Source organism: Gopherus evgoodei, chromosome 9 (assembly GCF_007399415.2).
Source record: "Gopherus evgoodei ecotype Sinaloan lineage chromosome 9, rGopEvg1_v1.p, whole genome shotgun sequence".
NCBI classification, from domain to species: Eukaryota; Metazoa; Chordata; order Testudines; family Testudinidae; genus Gopherus; species Gopherus evgoodei.
Genome location: NC_044330.1, coordinates 11,515,032 through 11,530,300, shown reverse-complemented (window position 1 = coordinate 11,530,300; position 15,269 = coordinate 11,515,032). Strand labels below are relative to the sequence as shown.

Below are 15,269 nucleotides of genomic sequence, written 5' to 3'. Positions count from 1 at the left end.
AACACAGCACCTCCTATGCATACAACTCGCTGCAACCATTATTATGTTGAAACCTGGGGTGGGGTTACTGCCTTCTTGTTAACTGCATTTTTTTTTTTAGTAGTGACATTTGTACAAGAATGAACTTAGATTTGGCTAATGTGTAAGAAACAGAAGTGTGGGTAGGCTGAGAAGTCAGCATGAATTATGAATGATCGTCGTCAATATTTTCAGAGGCATTACAAAGACTTCAGAGATACCTCAGCTGAACCCCCTTCCTAATATGCAGAATCTCCTGCACAGCTTACTGGGCTTGGAAGGGTTCATATAGTCCAACAACATATGTTGCAGCATAGCTTTTTGGGGGAATACACATGATATATAGTCTTAACCAGTGAATTAAGAGAGATTCTTTGTAATTTATTATGTTTGTACGTTACCTAGCATAGTAGGGCCCAACCTGGTGGTGTCCTTTTAGTGCTAGAATTTTTAAATAATAATCCGACCTTAATTCTGAATGTCCTTGCTTTTGATGACTTAGTTTCAGACTCAGCATTATTTTAGCAACCTGTACAATTCAGTTTTCCAAAGCCCAGGATGAAGTCTTAAGTTGTTGCTTTTTCATCTTCTAAGTCTTGATTCAGTGAATTTGGTTTTGATTTTGGAATTCTAAAAGTATTTGGGGTATGGTGTGTTTGATATCATAACTGAGTAGGGAAGTACCAAATAAGGAAGGGGTGGGGTAATGAAAACAAGAAATATCTTGGAAGAAGCCAAACATTCATTGCTGGTGACTGGTTGAGGGAATCTGACATGATGAAAGAGGAGGTGTAGTCCTGCAGCTGCCTACTCTTATGGTGCATTAATGTAATATTGCTCCCAGTCCTGTTTATAGTGAGTATTTTTTCCCCTCACAGCTCTGAAGCTGTGAAAACATACTGAAGCAAATTGTTAGCCTAGTTAGCATATAATACATGTACAGTTGTATGCCTAATCTGTAGGCACAATTGCCCTCGTTGCCTTTGAAAATTAGGTAACTGCAAACACAAATATATCAGGTACCTGATTTGGGCATACAGATGGAGTATTGTGCACACAAATTATGTGCATGATTTACTTGGCAACTGGCAAGTGCCATCTGTCTGAAACTCTTTCTCAATGTGAAAAATTCATTTATAAGTGGTATCCAAAGCAAGAGGTATGAACACAAATTAGAATTCGCCACTTGGTCATTCCAATGGCTTGTAATAAGGCAAGCTGTTTTATGAAATATTTATAAAATATGGTAGTTGTGTTAACTACATTGTCCCTCAACTGATCAATTAATTTACTTTGATTAGCTTTGTACCTTGCAAGTGGCATATTACCTCTGAACATACCACTGAACAGCAACACTAAAATCTTAAAAGCTAATCTTGGAAGACAGTATACTTTTTTTAATTTTGAGTGCTTTCAGGATTACCATGTCATTTTTATTACTTGCTCTATCTTATTGAAACACAAGGCAAATAAGAAATTTATTACATTATTTCAATAGCAAAGCTCCTGAGCACAGCTGCAGGTTTTCTCTTCTTTTCCCAGTTGGAAGGGGATAGTATTTTAGTATCTCTTTTTTTTTCTTCCCAAGTTTTCAATAAAGCAAGTCTGTAAGTAATAAAGAATTAGTGGCAGGAAGACCAGTGTGGTTATGACAAGCAGAAATGGAGTAATATTTGGCTCATGTTTTTCATAAAGGAACTTTTTTCATTTACAGAAACGCCTAATGGTCCATTGTGTCCCATAAAGTAGGGAAGTAAAACCCTGTTCTATAATTTAGATCAGTGTAAATGCTAGGATAAGAAAAAAATATACAAGAAGAGGTTTCAATGATAATGAGCCTTTGAAACAAACTTGGCAGCAGTTGCACTGGTATTAGATAGAATACTGTTCATCAGGCGTTTTGCCACTATTTAGATGAACATATATATATTTTTGTCATTAACTGAAATTCACTCCAGCCTAGCATAATTTTGTGGGAGTGTGATGGCCACTATCTAGGCATGAACTGCTACAGCTTGAACTAGGACAGTAACAAACTCATATTTTCCTTGCAGTGGTTTGAGCACTGGCCTGCTAAACCCAAGACTGTGAGTTCAGTCCTTGAGGGGCCATTTAGGGAACTGGGATAAAAATCTGGGGATTGGTCTTGCTTTGAGCAGGGGGGTTGGACTAGATGACCTCCTGAGGTTCCTTCCAGCCCTGATATTCTATGATCAGACAAAGGGGGATCTGTAACATACACTCACCAATGGGATAACAAAGGCACTCTGTACTTGGGAAGAATCTTACTTCACAACTGGAATGGCCATGTTCATTACAAAGCCCAGTGGTGAAGACTGCACTGTAGACTAAATGAACATTATAGAAATAAGACAAGGCCATAAACCATTACTTAAGCCTTTATCAAAAACCATTATCCAAACTTAGGAAGTTTTGATAAAACAAGAACTAGATGCAACCCACCCATGGTTAAGTTTTTGCAAAAGAACAGCCAGGCTGAGGAGTTACCAAACCAAAATCACTTTCCCAATGGACTAAAATCAGAGCTGCACATCTCAACCCCTAACTCTGAAGTTTTGGTATAATTTGAGACCTGGATCCTAACAACCCCAGGTTTAAGTTTTTTGATTTTACAAAACCAAAGCGTGACCAACAAGGTTTTGATACTCCCGGATTAATCCATTTGTAATTTACTACCAATACAGTTTTGTGAAAATAATTAATAATGAATCTTGTTTGATTTAAAAATAAGAAACTAATATGTTATCTGGCAAAAAGTACAATAATTAAGCTAAAATAAAAATAAATTATCTTCCTTTAATGAGGGATGATAAAGAAAATTAGTTACCAGCTGTATTTGATGTTACTGGCCTGGCAATGGCTTCTGGTTTGGTTTCACAGAGAAAGTCATCAATGGAGGGGCTCAAGAGGGGTCTGCTTTCTTGTTGCTCATTCACCAGCTGGCAACAGAAAAACACAAGGGTAAAGAACTTTGTTGAGATGCAAAATCTAAAGAAATTAAATTCATCCTTACAACAGCATGTGGATAGTTTCTGCTTGTGGGAGAAGAGAGACTCCAGTGATTGTCACCTTTTTCTAAGGTACAGGCAGCTTTGGGGTTAAACATAGACTTTTAACGGCTCTTTCTGAACGTCTTAAAATTATGCTCAAATTTCATAAGCCATATATCTTGGTAAAGTACCAAGATGGTTCTTCTATAGCAATTGTTACATGCTATTGATTATAGGCCTAATTAATGAATGCTTGGTGGCATAAATGCATGAATTTCACCTTTTATATCGTCAGTGTGGGAATGACCAGTCAATGTTTATTCGTTGTCGTGCATGGGAGGCACCATTTTCCCACTAATAACTCACACATGCAGAACTTATTATGATTTATATTAGAAAATCTGCATTAGCCCCTTCAATGTAGCCTGTTACGTGAGACACTTCTGTGGAATGCAAGAACATATGAATGACCTAGAGTGAACTCTGTGGAGTTTATGAACCTTTTGAATTGGTTTTTGGCTGTGTAGGGATTATAAATCTACTCTGCATTTTGAACTGTTTACTCCTGTAATTTTCATTGCATGAGTCTGGTGTTTTTTTTAAGGAAGATTTCAATTCAGATTTTCTGTCAGCTAAAGGCAAACCTGTGCTACTGCACAAATTAGGGATAAAAGAATCCAGTTGTTGTCCCTGTGCTGCAGTTGACTCTCTGCTGTTCTCTTTGCAGCATCAGGGCCTCTGCAGACACAACTGGGTGCCCTTTGATTGTATGGTTTGACTTTATTTTATCTTTAAGAATGTTTGTTTTTTCCTCTGTTCCTTTTATCTCAGTCTCTTTCTTCCCCATTTTCACCCTTCCTTTCTCACACACACACAACCCCTTCCTCTCTCCCTCTTCTATTCTCCCTTTTTCAAAAGTTTGTATTAAGTGGCACATTACCCCACAATATTTTTAACATGAGATGAACTTTCAAGCCCAGGATGTTTGAATGGTTCAGAATTGGCTAAAAGGCATTTTCTCATTCTTGTAGTGTACGACCTCTGTCAACAGCCACACTGAACATTAATGACTATTAATTAATGTATAAAAAACCCTCTGATGTGCGTCAGCACTTACCCGGACAACAGAATCTCAAATTATTAAGAGTAGCAGAACCATGCAGCTTCACTGTTCGTATAAGGCTTGATTCTACACCCCTAAAGTGCTCAGCAATTTGCAAGACACAGTACTTCACAAAGTGATAGGTTGGAGATGATGAGATATGGGGGAGCATGTCCATTTCTGTGAAGAGTAGAATTTTCAAACTGACCCCCACGTGTGAGCATGTATGTTTGGCATGTGTACCCACTCATATAATCAGGATCCTACATTTGTGCACTCAAAGTAGACATACACAATGAAAGAGGTTAGTGAGATGAGTGCCCAATTTGTGTGTGTCAATGGGTGCATGATGAAATTTAGATGCTGGTTTGAAGATCTGGCAATCACAGATTCCCATGCACTAGAATCCTGATATTTGTATAGCCAAATTACAAGTGCACCTTACAAGAGAATTAATCATATGGTTTTCACTATTCACTCAATGGAATTTAGGGATCAAAGTCTAATGACACATTCTTCTTTTTTGAACACACATACAAGTAATTTCCTAATTTAGGGGAATGTCTGCACTTGATCTGGAAACTGCATTTATTCCAGATGCTGATCTTTGATCTTCATTACTGGTGGATCTGTTTGTACACATATTTTCTAGAGCTACATTTCTAGCAAATATTGGTGGTGTGTCAGACATATCTCTACATAACTGCATGTTCTACTTATATGATTTTAAGTTTACCAGGTATAATACACTCCTAGTCATTTCTAGTGGGGGAGAAACCAGCTGGATGCTGTGAATATTTTAAGGCTCTCCTTCTTCTTTTTAATGATTTAACAGCCCCCAGAAATCATCTGTCATGATCATCAATAAGGTTTCTATCCTTTCTTCCCTCTTGAATTTATGGATTCCATTGTAGGAGCCAGCATGACCAAGAGCTTTTCTGCAGAGATTTGGCAATGCTGAAGATACGTGCCCTGGTGAACAAAAAGCCCAAACCAGAAGATTGTCAGAGCTCCCAAGTCAATGGGATCTTCCAAGGTGTATTTGTGATATGCAAGGTTTCTCAGAAAAGTCCTACAGAATTTGATAGGAATGAAACCATAGGTTTCTAAAAAATCTATAGGATTTAATAGTAAATGCTAATATTTCTGTAATTTTTTAAACTATGCTATAGAATAGGATTATAATACACCATTAAGTTATATAGGATGGTTTAAAAATATTACATTCTCTGGAACTTTACCTTTAAGGGAAACATGGAAGTTGCGGGTGGGGGAAGGAAGGGGCTATTGATAGTCATGGGAATGGAGAGAGTCAAAATTGCCAGTTGGAAGGGGTTGATAGGAGAGGAGCTTAATGCTGAGGAGCTGGGAAGGAAGGATGGCAGTGGAAATTTGAGGAAGCAGTTATGGCAATGTTGAGAATCAGAATGGGGAGAAAAGAGAGGATTCTAATCTGAATGGATCTGAGACTCTCAAAAGGTTCAGGTGTGGTTTGGGGATGATTAAGAGTTGAGACATATTGTTCCCTCTCTTCCCCCCCCCAACCCTCCAAGTGGCTGGTTCCCACATTTCAAGTCATTTCTTTGTTGTTCTTACAACAAGGCAACTGTCATTCACTAGGATGATATTAGTGATGTGATAGAGGGGCAGGCAGCTCAGAAGCTTCTGGTTAAAATTCTACTACCAAAATGAAGGAAGACTGAGGATTAGCTCTCCTATCACTGTTCTCTGCAATTAGTATATTTCCAGCAAATGCACTTGATCTGTTTGCCAAGTCATGTTGCCTCTCTCCTGAGTTTTGGGCATTTAGTTGGAAAAACAAATAGGTCCCTCATCTACTTGTTCTTTCCCTCTGTGACACATACACTGATTTCCTTAAGGGTTAAAATCTTGTGGGAGCTCCTTATAATAAAGATTGCTCACTGGATCAACCCTCAACTGAAAGATCTGGGCTCAGAACAGTCTAGGTAATACAACCATGATAAGTGTCTTCTAATTCTTGCAGCTTAATAAACACAGACTACATATGGCCCAGTAATACAACATATCAGCAACACAGCAATTATTAAGCAGCGGGGAAGGTATTTCATGACACATCAGACTCTTCAACTATATGGAATCCCACATGCTGACTCTTTTGCCCTTGATAAGCTGGTACAAGAGTAGACTTCTGAGTACCCTGAGATATATGCCATGCAATTTGGTAAGGCCCCCTCTCTCACATTTTGTTTATATAATTTGCATTCCATTACTGCCACTTGTGTTTGGCCAAATTCATGCCTGATCTAATTCCACTGACTTCAGAGTTACATCAGTGTTCTGAAACGTTCATATCAATAGTTTAGTATTAATGATGATTTATGGTTCACAGGCACCCTCCATCTGAGGCTCTCAGAATACTTTAATGAACTAAGCCTCATAACACCACTGAGGCAGAGCTAGAGAAGTATTGCCCCCACAATATATAGCTGAGAAAAGTGAGGAAAAGATAAATTAAGTGAGTTGACCAAGGTCATGCAATAATTTATGTGGCAGAACAGGAAGTATAACCCAGATCTTCTGAATTCCATTCCTATGCTTCAATAACTAGACGACACACTATTATACTGTAATATTATAGGCTAATAGGGGACAGTATAATACACTCCAGTATTATGTATTTGCCAGTAATGCAAAAACTACAATTATTGATTACACACTGCTCTTTAATTGATTTACGAACCCTAACTCAGCTAGTGGGTGCCACAAATTCACAGTGTCCTGACAGCTACATTTTGCTTTCCAAAATCTCATTTAATTGAAACATAGTCTCAACTGAAAGATGTCTCCAAACTTGTCTAGTATGCTACTTCCTTATTGACTTCACATCCGAGGAGGCTCCATGATAACATAAGATATTCCTTCTAAATTGAAATGAATTTCATGCACATTTATCTGACTTATGCTATCAGACACTAGACTAGAAAAACATGTGTTTTTCCTCCACAAGGAATTCTTTTCTCCAAAAACATGCTTGTTTTTGTTGTTCTGCTGTCATAATAATGACTGTGGGTGTGGGTATTCATATTTTTGGGAAGGTAGTAAGTGGCACAAATATCTGTCTGGAGGCAGACATCAGTCCCTCTAATGTACTGTACAACTTATCTTTAGATCTGATCTGAGAAATTAGTCCTTTGTAAAGAGAGTCTAGGGTCCTGATGTGGCATTTTTGCCTTTCTCTGTTCCATTATATACTGGTGATTGTATATGCCCCCATTCAGCATACAACATATGCCGTTTCATAGTGCACAGGTGGAATCCACTGGTTTCCATTTTACAACTCGCTATCATTTGCCACATTCAGATACTCTTGCCAATCTTGCTATACTAACTGCCATAATGTCCAGCAGGACTCTGGCTTGTGGGGCTTGGAGAACTGCCATGGTTTGTGCCATCATTCCCATCTGCAAGTGTACAGTAATATTTTATATAGCTACCAAGTGCTTTGATTGAATTTACTGGTTTTCTGTCACTTGTCAAGAAGCGATAGTGCTCCTTGAGTCTAGACTCTCTTGCTTCCTGACTTCCTATATTTTCCCCTCTGATCACTTTTTTCACCCTTAACTTCAACTTTACTCTCTTTGACCTAGGGACAACTTGGTGCCACCTGGCAGAGGGCATGGGGTGCATTGGGTTGTACAGGGATCCCTTGGGTCAGATATGCATAATAGTTCACCAAAGGGTGGTATGTCAAGTCTCTACCGAGAGCCAGTAGCCCACTTGTCATAATCATTGCAAAATGTATATGCAGGTAATATTTAAGAGTTGTGTCTCTATACTGATATAGGTTCTTAAGGTCATGGAATTGACAGGTCACCAGGATGTGCTGTGCTTCAGAAAAATTCCTTTTACCTATCTCCCTGTCTGGCTGTTTGTGTATTGCATGTCTCATAATGTATGCCTATTTGCAAAGTTAGCCAAGGCTAAATAAGAGACTGTGAAGTCTACAAGAAAGGGAATCTACAACAGTAGGAGGTGATTGATCTGTTTATGAATAAAGACATATATCTGGTATATCTTGGGGTACAAGAAAACACACAGGATCCTTCACGTAGGAGGCAACTGACACTTGCTTGTCTCATTAAAAGAGTGTCACAGCCAACCTGTCTGTGAAGCATAGCAAGAATTTTGGGTAAGCAATATTCTGATGTCTGCTAGAGTATCTGCTTAATTAAGTCTAGGCACTAGAATGCATGTTATAATTTTTGTATATGTTACCATTTGTTTCCAACGCTTCTACTTGCTACCACTTGAATCTCTGTTTTGTTAAATAAACAAATATGTTTAGAGTGAAACTAAATATAAGTGCTGTGTGTTAAGTGGAGCGGTGACTGAGGTGGAACTGGTAAGCTGTGGTATACTGTTTCTTTGGAAGCAGTGAATCTGGAAGCAATGAATCTGCGAATACTGTAAGTGTCCTGTGGACCAGGTTGATGCTTGGAGGGCTCGAGGGTTGGGGTGTGCCAAACTGCAGAGTAACAGCGGGGTCTAAGATTCTTACTGGAGAGTGTTTGTGTTGCCAGTAGCGGATGAAGCTGAGGAACTGACTGATGGCAGGCACAGACAAGGCTTCCTCATGCTAAGGGCAGGCAGCAGTGAGGTGCCTCTCAACCCTAGGAAGTGACACACTCTCCTTGTACCATATTTCCCTGCAATTACTCCTCCTTGCCAACGGGAGCTGCTTTGGGCTGTGGTTACAAGGGCAGCCAGGCGGCCCCTTTGCCTCCCTCCGGGCTGCTGTGGCCCAGACTCCTGCTGCTTGCTGGCAGTCTGCATGGCACTCTGAGCTGTGGTGAGGGCGGGCTGAGGAGCAAGAGGATGCACTGGCTGCCTCAGTGCCTTGCCACCAGGGTAGGTGTGAGGCCAGTGGAGGGAGACAAGGTGGGGTTGAGGGCTGGGATGGGGCTGAGGGGGAACAGGGTCTAGTGACAATGGGGAGGGGTTGGAAGGATGGATAGGATGGGGTCAGAGGCCAAACAGGGTGGGATAGGACCTGAACATGGCTAGCTGAATGGTGGGGGGTTAATGTGGAGGAGGGGCAGGATGAGGGACTTTGCCGTGACTCTCCCACCTAACGCCAGCCACCACCAGGCTCCCTCACTCACCTAGAGACCCCCCAGGCTGCTCCAGGCTCTACCCCCACCACCAATCCCAGGCTTTTCCACCCGCACTCAACCACATCTCTCTCACCCTGTAGTGGTGCCCAGCCCAGATTCACTCCAGTACTCCCGCCTGGACTGCTCCAGTTCTCCCACTCCCAACAAAGCCTCATCCACAGGTCCATCCCGTCCTGTACTGACACCTCCTTAGATGCATTCCGCTATCCCCCGCCATGCTCCACCCCTCCCAGCAAGCTCCCTGCAGGCTCCTCCAGTTACTCCTGGCTCCTCCCCAAACCCAGGGAATACCGGCTGTCACCACTCCTGGGGACCTCATGAGGGGAACCAGTGAAGCATCATCACTGACTGGAAATGTCACATACTGAGCTATATAAAACTGGAAGCTATGCCGCCCTCTAAAAATATTCCCAGTTCTTTCTGTAGCCTTTGGTTCTTGCTTTTGATATTGGATCCTCTTGTGAGTCTAGTGGCATCAGACTTACATTTTACAGTGCCTGACGAGAATGTAAAGGTGGCAGGATCTTGTATATCAAAACAAAAATTGGCTGTGCCTTGCTGACAACATACAGTTTACTGAAACTGCAATAAAAAGAGTTTTTAAACATCCAGGCAGCAACCAAACAAAAATATAACTGTAATAAGGCCCTGTTTGTTGAGGAAATGCTCAAATCTGAGAGTGCCAGAAGGCCTGTAGGTAGATGAACCCTGAGAACTTCCCATATCCACAGGGGTAAATTACCAGTGTAAAGACTAGCTTCTTATCAATAGTCGGACGTTTGCAGGTAGAAATGATATTTAGCCTGCACAATCTGCCTTTCAATCAACAGCTACTACTATCTTATTTACCTTGTTCCCAAAACAACCAGAGTTACATCACAAGTGAAATAGTGGCCACCAATAATTTAGTGCTGACAGCAGATAGGTAGGGGTGTGTGTGTGTGTGTGTGTGTGTGTGTGTGTGTGTGTGTGTGTGTGTGTGTGTAGGATTCCAAAAGATACAATAATGGGCATTTAAATTCACATGTCTAATGTAGTGTGTAACGTATCTACTGTGCAAAGGTATTTTGTTTTCGCTCTACAGACCTTGAAACTCCTTTTATATTCAAAGTCAATGTGCAGTGACAGTGAGTTGTCGGTTATGTTATAATCTTTAAATGTTATGTCCCCTTTCTTGTTATGTTGACCACTTGCTTTAGATTCTTTCTACAGTGGAGTTTTTTTTCTTCCAGATGAATGGATGCTTTCTGCTTCCTTTAAAACTGTTTTATATCAATATGAATTACACATTCTTTCATTTCTTCTCTTTTTATTCAGTGCTGTTTCTTAATTGTAGAGCTTTGCATTTTCTGTAGAAGAAATCAAAACTCTGGAGGTGGTGTTTTTTTTCTTTATAATGAGTTTATACAGCCCTGAGAACACTTACTGAACTATCTGGTACATTTCTTTGGGAACTCTTATCTATGCTGTTGACAAAGACCAATGCTTTCTTTGTTTGCACCATGTACCTTTCTTCCAACCTTCCGGTACTCACTTATCTAAACTCAGCAAAAATGAAGCCAGCTTCCTTTCATAGTTCCTTTAATTTCCTAAACTACTGGAGCTGATTCCTTATGCCAGCAATCCTGTTTAGAACCTATGTTTGTAAACTTTACATTACAACTATTCTGTTTGGAGACTACCCTCATTAAAGGAGATGAGTAGCTTTGTGGATTAGCGCAGGGGTTCTCATAAGTTTTCACAGCCTGAACCACATCTAAATAGAGATCAGTTCCCCTCCCATTCACAACTGCACAGATTTACCCGTTCCCTTTAGTAATCCTAGAGCAGCCCAGAGGCAACTACAGCAATTCCTTACAAAATTCCTTACAAAATATTAGAGATGTATTTAATTTATTTAGACTCTTTTGATGTGACTCAGCAGCTGAAAATGTGAGATCCAGCACCATAGGGCCAGCCAGCTTTCTACAAACCACCAGCAAATGCTCAGTGGCTCACCTTTGTGCTAGAGGCTTGTATATCTCTACAGACTATCTCAAATGGACAGGAGATATAATAGAGTCTCAATTTGGAGGAATGATACACTGGCACTGGAGAACTGTTCTTGGACCTAATCCTCCTACTCTTCAGCCTAAAGATCCATGTTATGTCTAACCACCGAACCAGTATGAAGAATGTGAAGATGGAGAAGAGAGGACTAAACTGTGGCAAAAATACCTTGTCCTATTGTAGAATGTACCTTTTGGTAAAGATCAGACAATACTGGCCAATCTTCAGCTGTGCTGAAAACCCTTGAAAGTCAAGGTCCCAAATAACAAAAATCTCTTTAAACCATACCCTTGCAGTATTTTGGCTTTGCAAATGTATGGATATAAATTCAGGTTTATTTGCAACTGTGGGGTTTATTTTGGGGAAGTAAGGAGGCTGGTCTGTGTAGCAGACTGCACATTAATCTGAAATTTTTGTGTTATGGAGTCAACAAACATAGATTTCCAGCTGTTGTAATGCTCCAAAGGGCTGCAGATTTTTTCTTCCTGATCTTTCACAATGTTGCTAATACTGCAAGTGCATTCCTTAAACATAGGTTCTTTTATCCTGTACTCATTCTAGCCCATATGCAGTATTTATAATCATGTACTTATTACTGTAATTTCACCATTGGTGGAATAGATGGTTCTTTCCCCCACCTGCAAGGCTGGAGTAGCCCCCACAGGCTGAAACGAAGGATGCTGGGGGTACTGACATACCCCTTAGCCTGAAGTGGTTTCCATTACATACAGCATTTACAGTTTGGTTCAATGGCTTTCAGCATCCCCACTATAAAAATTGTGGGGCAAGGCGGCTGGAACAGTGTGGTCCAAAAAAAAAAGACAGGTCTTTTTAAAATTGGTTTCTATAACCATGTAATAGCATCTATAGAAATTACTGTAAAAACCAATAGGGCTTGATTTTCAATCGTCTTGCGCCTTGTGTTGTCATCTACACCTGAGCAAAATGAGTGTAAAGTATAGCATTTATTCAAATGTTGACCATAGAATGAATAAAGACTATCCTTTTTATGGGTTTTCTTTTAACCATCCTATAGAATTCTATAGCAGGAATATACTTTTCTGTTAAATTTTGTAGGGTTGTCATAGAAACTGATGGAAGGTTTGTCATTTTCTATTAAACTGTACAGACCTTCTCTATAGGGGGTATGGCTTTGCACAGGTATTGGCACTGGAAATGGTCATATGGCTAACTTGAAAGTTCTCTGTGGGTCTTTCTACATGCACCATGCAACTCAGGTGACCAGTAACACAATGCAAATAGCAAGTTAGAAATAAGAAATAGTCAAAGCAATAGTATTTGTTATTTAAAATAAATCAACAACTAAATCTGTAAAAATTAATTTCTATTCACAGATAATTCATGAACAGAAAAAGGGGCTAAATTAATGTAATTTTTATTTGCTGCATATAGCTTTCTCAGATCTTTTTGTGACCATGGAATAATAGCCAGGACTTTTTAAAACATAATTATATTGTTTCATATCATTCTATTTTTATCTCTTCCTTTTTGTTAAATGGAGTCCTATACAAAGATATATTATAAATGATCTTAAACTCTCATTATTTCCCTTGGTAATGTAAAATTAAGTTGTGACAGAAAAGTCTGTTTAATTTGTGATTGAAAAGTCTTAACTTTAGGCAGGCAGCCAATTTATGAGTTTTAAACTATGTTGTCAAGGCAACTTTTTTATTATCTCATGGGAATGTTCGTGCTGAAATCATACATACTTGTTTAAAAACAATAATACTAAAATAAGTTTAATAGTATTTAACTTTGTATCTCTAAGTTGGCTAACATACACTTGCATATTTTGTTTTCACAACATTTTAAAGTTATATAGCTTATGCTGTGTGGCTAATATTAGAAGAAACAATATAAAGGGGGAAATTAATTTAATTCATTTTTAATGTGTTGCTATTGGTAAATAACTTTAAAACAGATGAGACTACATAGCTTTGAAGTATTAAATTCATTAATAGCATCTTCTATATGTCATTAGTCTATTAAAACATAGTGTACAAAAAAGTACCTCAGCATACTGCAAAGGTCTGTTGTATGAGTCCAATGCTACTCCCACTGAAATAGTGGCAAAATAACCACTGACTCTAAAGAGAACAGATTTGGCCATTTCAAGACAACTTTTGTTCTGTATGTTTATGTAAAATGGGCCCGATTGTAGTATGAAAACAATCCCAGTACTGTAATGCTATTAATTTCAATGGAGTTATTCCTGATTTACACCAATGTAAGAGAAGAGACTGCACCCCAATATAACTAGTTCTATTGACTAATTTTTGCCATTCTACATAGTGCCTGTTAATAATGTATATTAATTAAATACTTCCATAGTGGTATGGTTTCCTTCGTACAAGGGAGGCTACAAATCATTCTGCAAATTTAAAAGCTAAGACGCTCATAAGAGGTTTTGAGTCATCCAGAACAGTGGGGATTGCTCAGAGTTTAAATAGGAGACTATGATTATGGGCCAGATTTTTCCTGGTGAGCCATGTACACACACCAGAAAATCTATCAGTAGCAGTTTGAGCCTATAGCTGAAACTGGCAACCCTAATTCTATTTCCTCCATAAAGACACATGGAAACCATATGGCAAGTCACCTGTGAGTGACTGCATGGAAAGGTATAATGGGACAGCCACAGAGAAAGTGGTGTGGTCTACATATAAATCCAAGAACATATACAAAGATGACTAGACCTGCAATGATATCTGTGTGGTTTCGTCCAAAAACATATTCCTACTCTTAGTGGTAATAGAATGCCCCATGGAAGGATGGTGCACAGGGCTATTCTCAGGGGAAATAAGGAAATCACATACTAATGCTGCTTACAGAGTATGCATAATATGTAGTGCGTGCCCTTTTAAGAAATGGGGAAGGATGTTTCACTTTCCTCATTTGAATGTGGCCTTATGGGTGCTATTCAGCAAAAATTTAGAAATCTGTGATTTTGTTGTTCCAGGATCAACCTGTCCCCTGGACGGCAAAATTTCCTGCCCTTCTTGTGCATCGTGATAACAATGGAAAGGTTCAGCTCCGCAGAGCACGTATTGGCAAGAGTCTGTTCAAGGCTCTGTATGGGTTCAATCTCTCACCCATTTGAAGTCCATGGAAGTGTTGCCTGTGAGTTCCCAGGAACAGGATCATACCTTATATGAACAGCTGACAGGGGACAGTGCGGGAACCACTAAGGCTTTCCTTGGTTATACAGGTCAGTTCTGGGCCTTTTGGCAATAGATATTATGTTATCTCTGGCTTTATGCTGAACTTTCATTGGTTTATTTGTGCAAAAATCTGTGTATGTGTTCCAGCTGTATGTTGCCCTCTGACATTAAAATGATACAGAGCGGTGTCTCTGCAAAACTTGCATGAACTACATATGCATACCTCATGTGTATTAGTTATGAACACAATGGAGTGAATTGTGAGTCTGACTGTTGATTGTACAGTTCAAAATGTGTCTTCAATGAATATTTGAGTGTAAAATGAACTTTTCTTGGTTATTCCTGCTAGTAAATAACTCTCAAGTGCTCAAATGTTTCTAAAAAGTGAACACACAAAACTTTTGACTTCACATGAATATTCATAAATAATTTTCTCCATTAGTCACTCAGCTGCAGTCAGTAATATATGATTGTCTGTAAATAGATTACATCTCTCTCTCTCTCTCTCCCCTTTCCTAGCTTCCATGAATAACAAATGCACTTTTAAAAAATTTGTCTTCTCTCTGTTTTGAACCTTCTTATCAAGAGACAGGGAGACAGTAATATAAAATGGAGACACATTGTACCAAATCCCATTAACACTAAAACCCTGCTCTCTGCACTGAAAGTTGATATGCAGTATTAAATTTGGATACATCTGAAAGCCTTCTTATGCCAATAAAGGGACTGTCACTGAAAAAATTAAGATAGA

The 15,269-nt window shown here is 39.3% G+C and overlaps 1 protein-coding gene across 4 annotated transcripts in view; it reads right to left on the bottom strand.

Moving 5' to 3' along the window:
- PEX5L (peroxisomal biogenesis factor 5 like) overlaps positions 1 to 15,269 on the bottom strand; it is a 160,318-nt gene that overhangs the window by 45,316 nt on the left and 99,733 nt on the right. For 3 of the 4 annotated variants that reach the window (XM_030576283.1, XM_030576285.1, XM_030576284.1), the window contains one exon: positions 2,867 to 2,978. The exons of the other annotated variant lie outside the window; for it this stretch is intronic. In XM_030576283.1, coding sequence (XP_030432143.1) covers positions 2,867 to 2,978 — 112 coding nt within the window. The remainder of the gene's footprint in view (positions 1 to 2,866; positions 2,979 to 15,269) is intronic. 4 annotated transcript variants of the gene reach the window in all.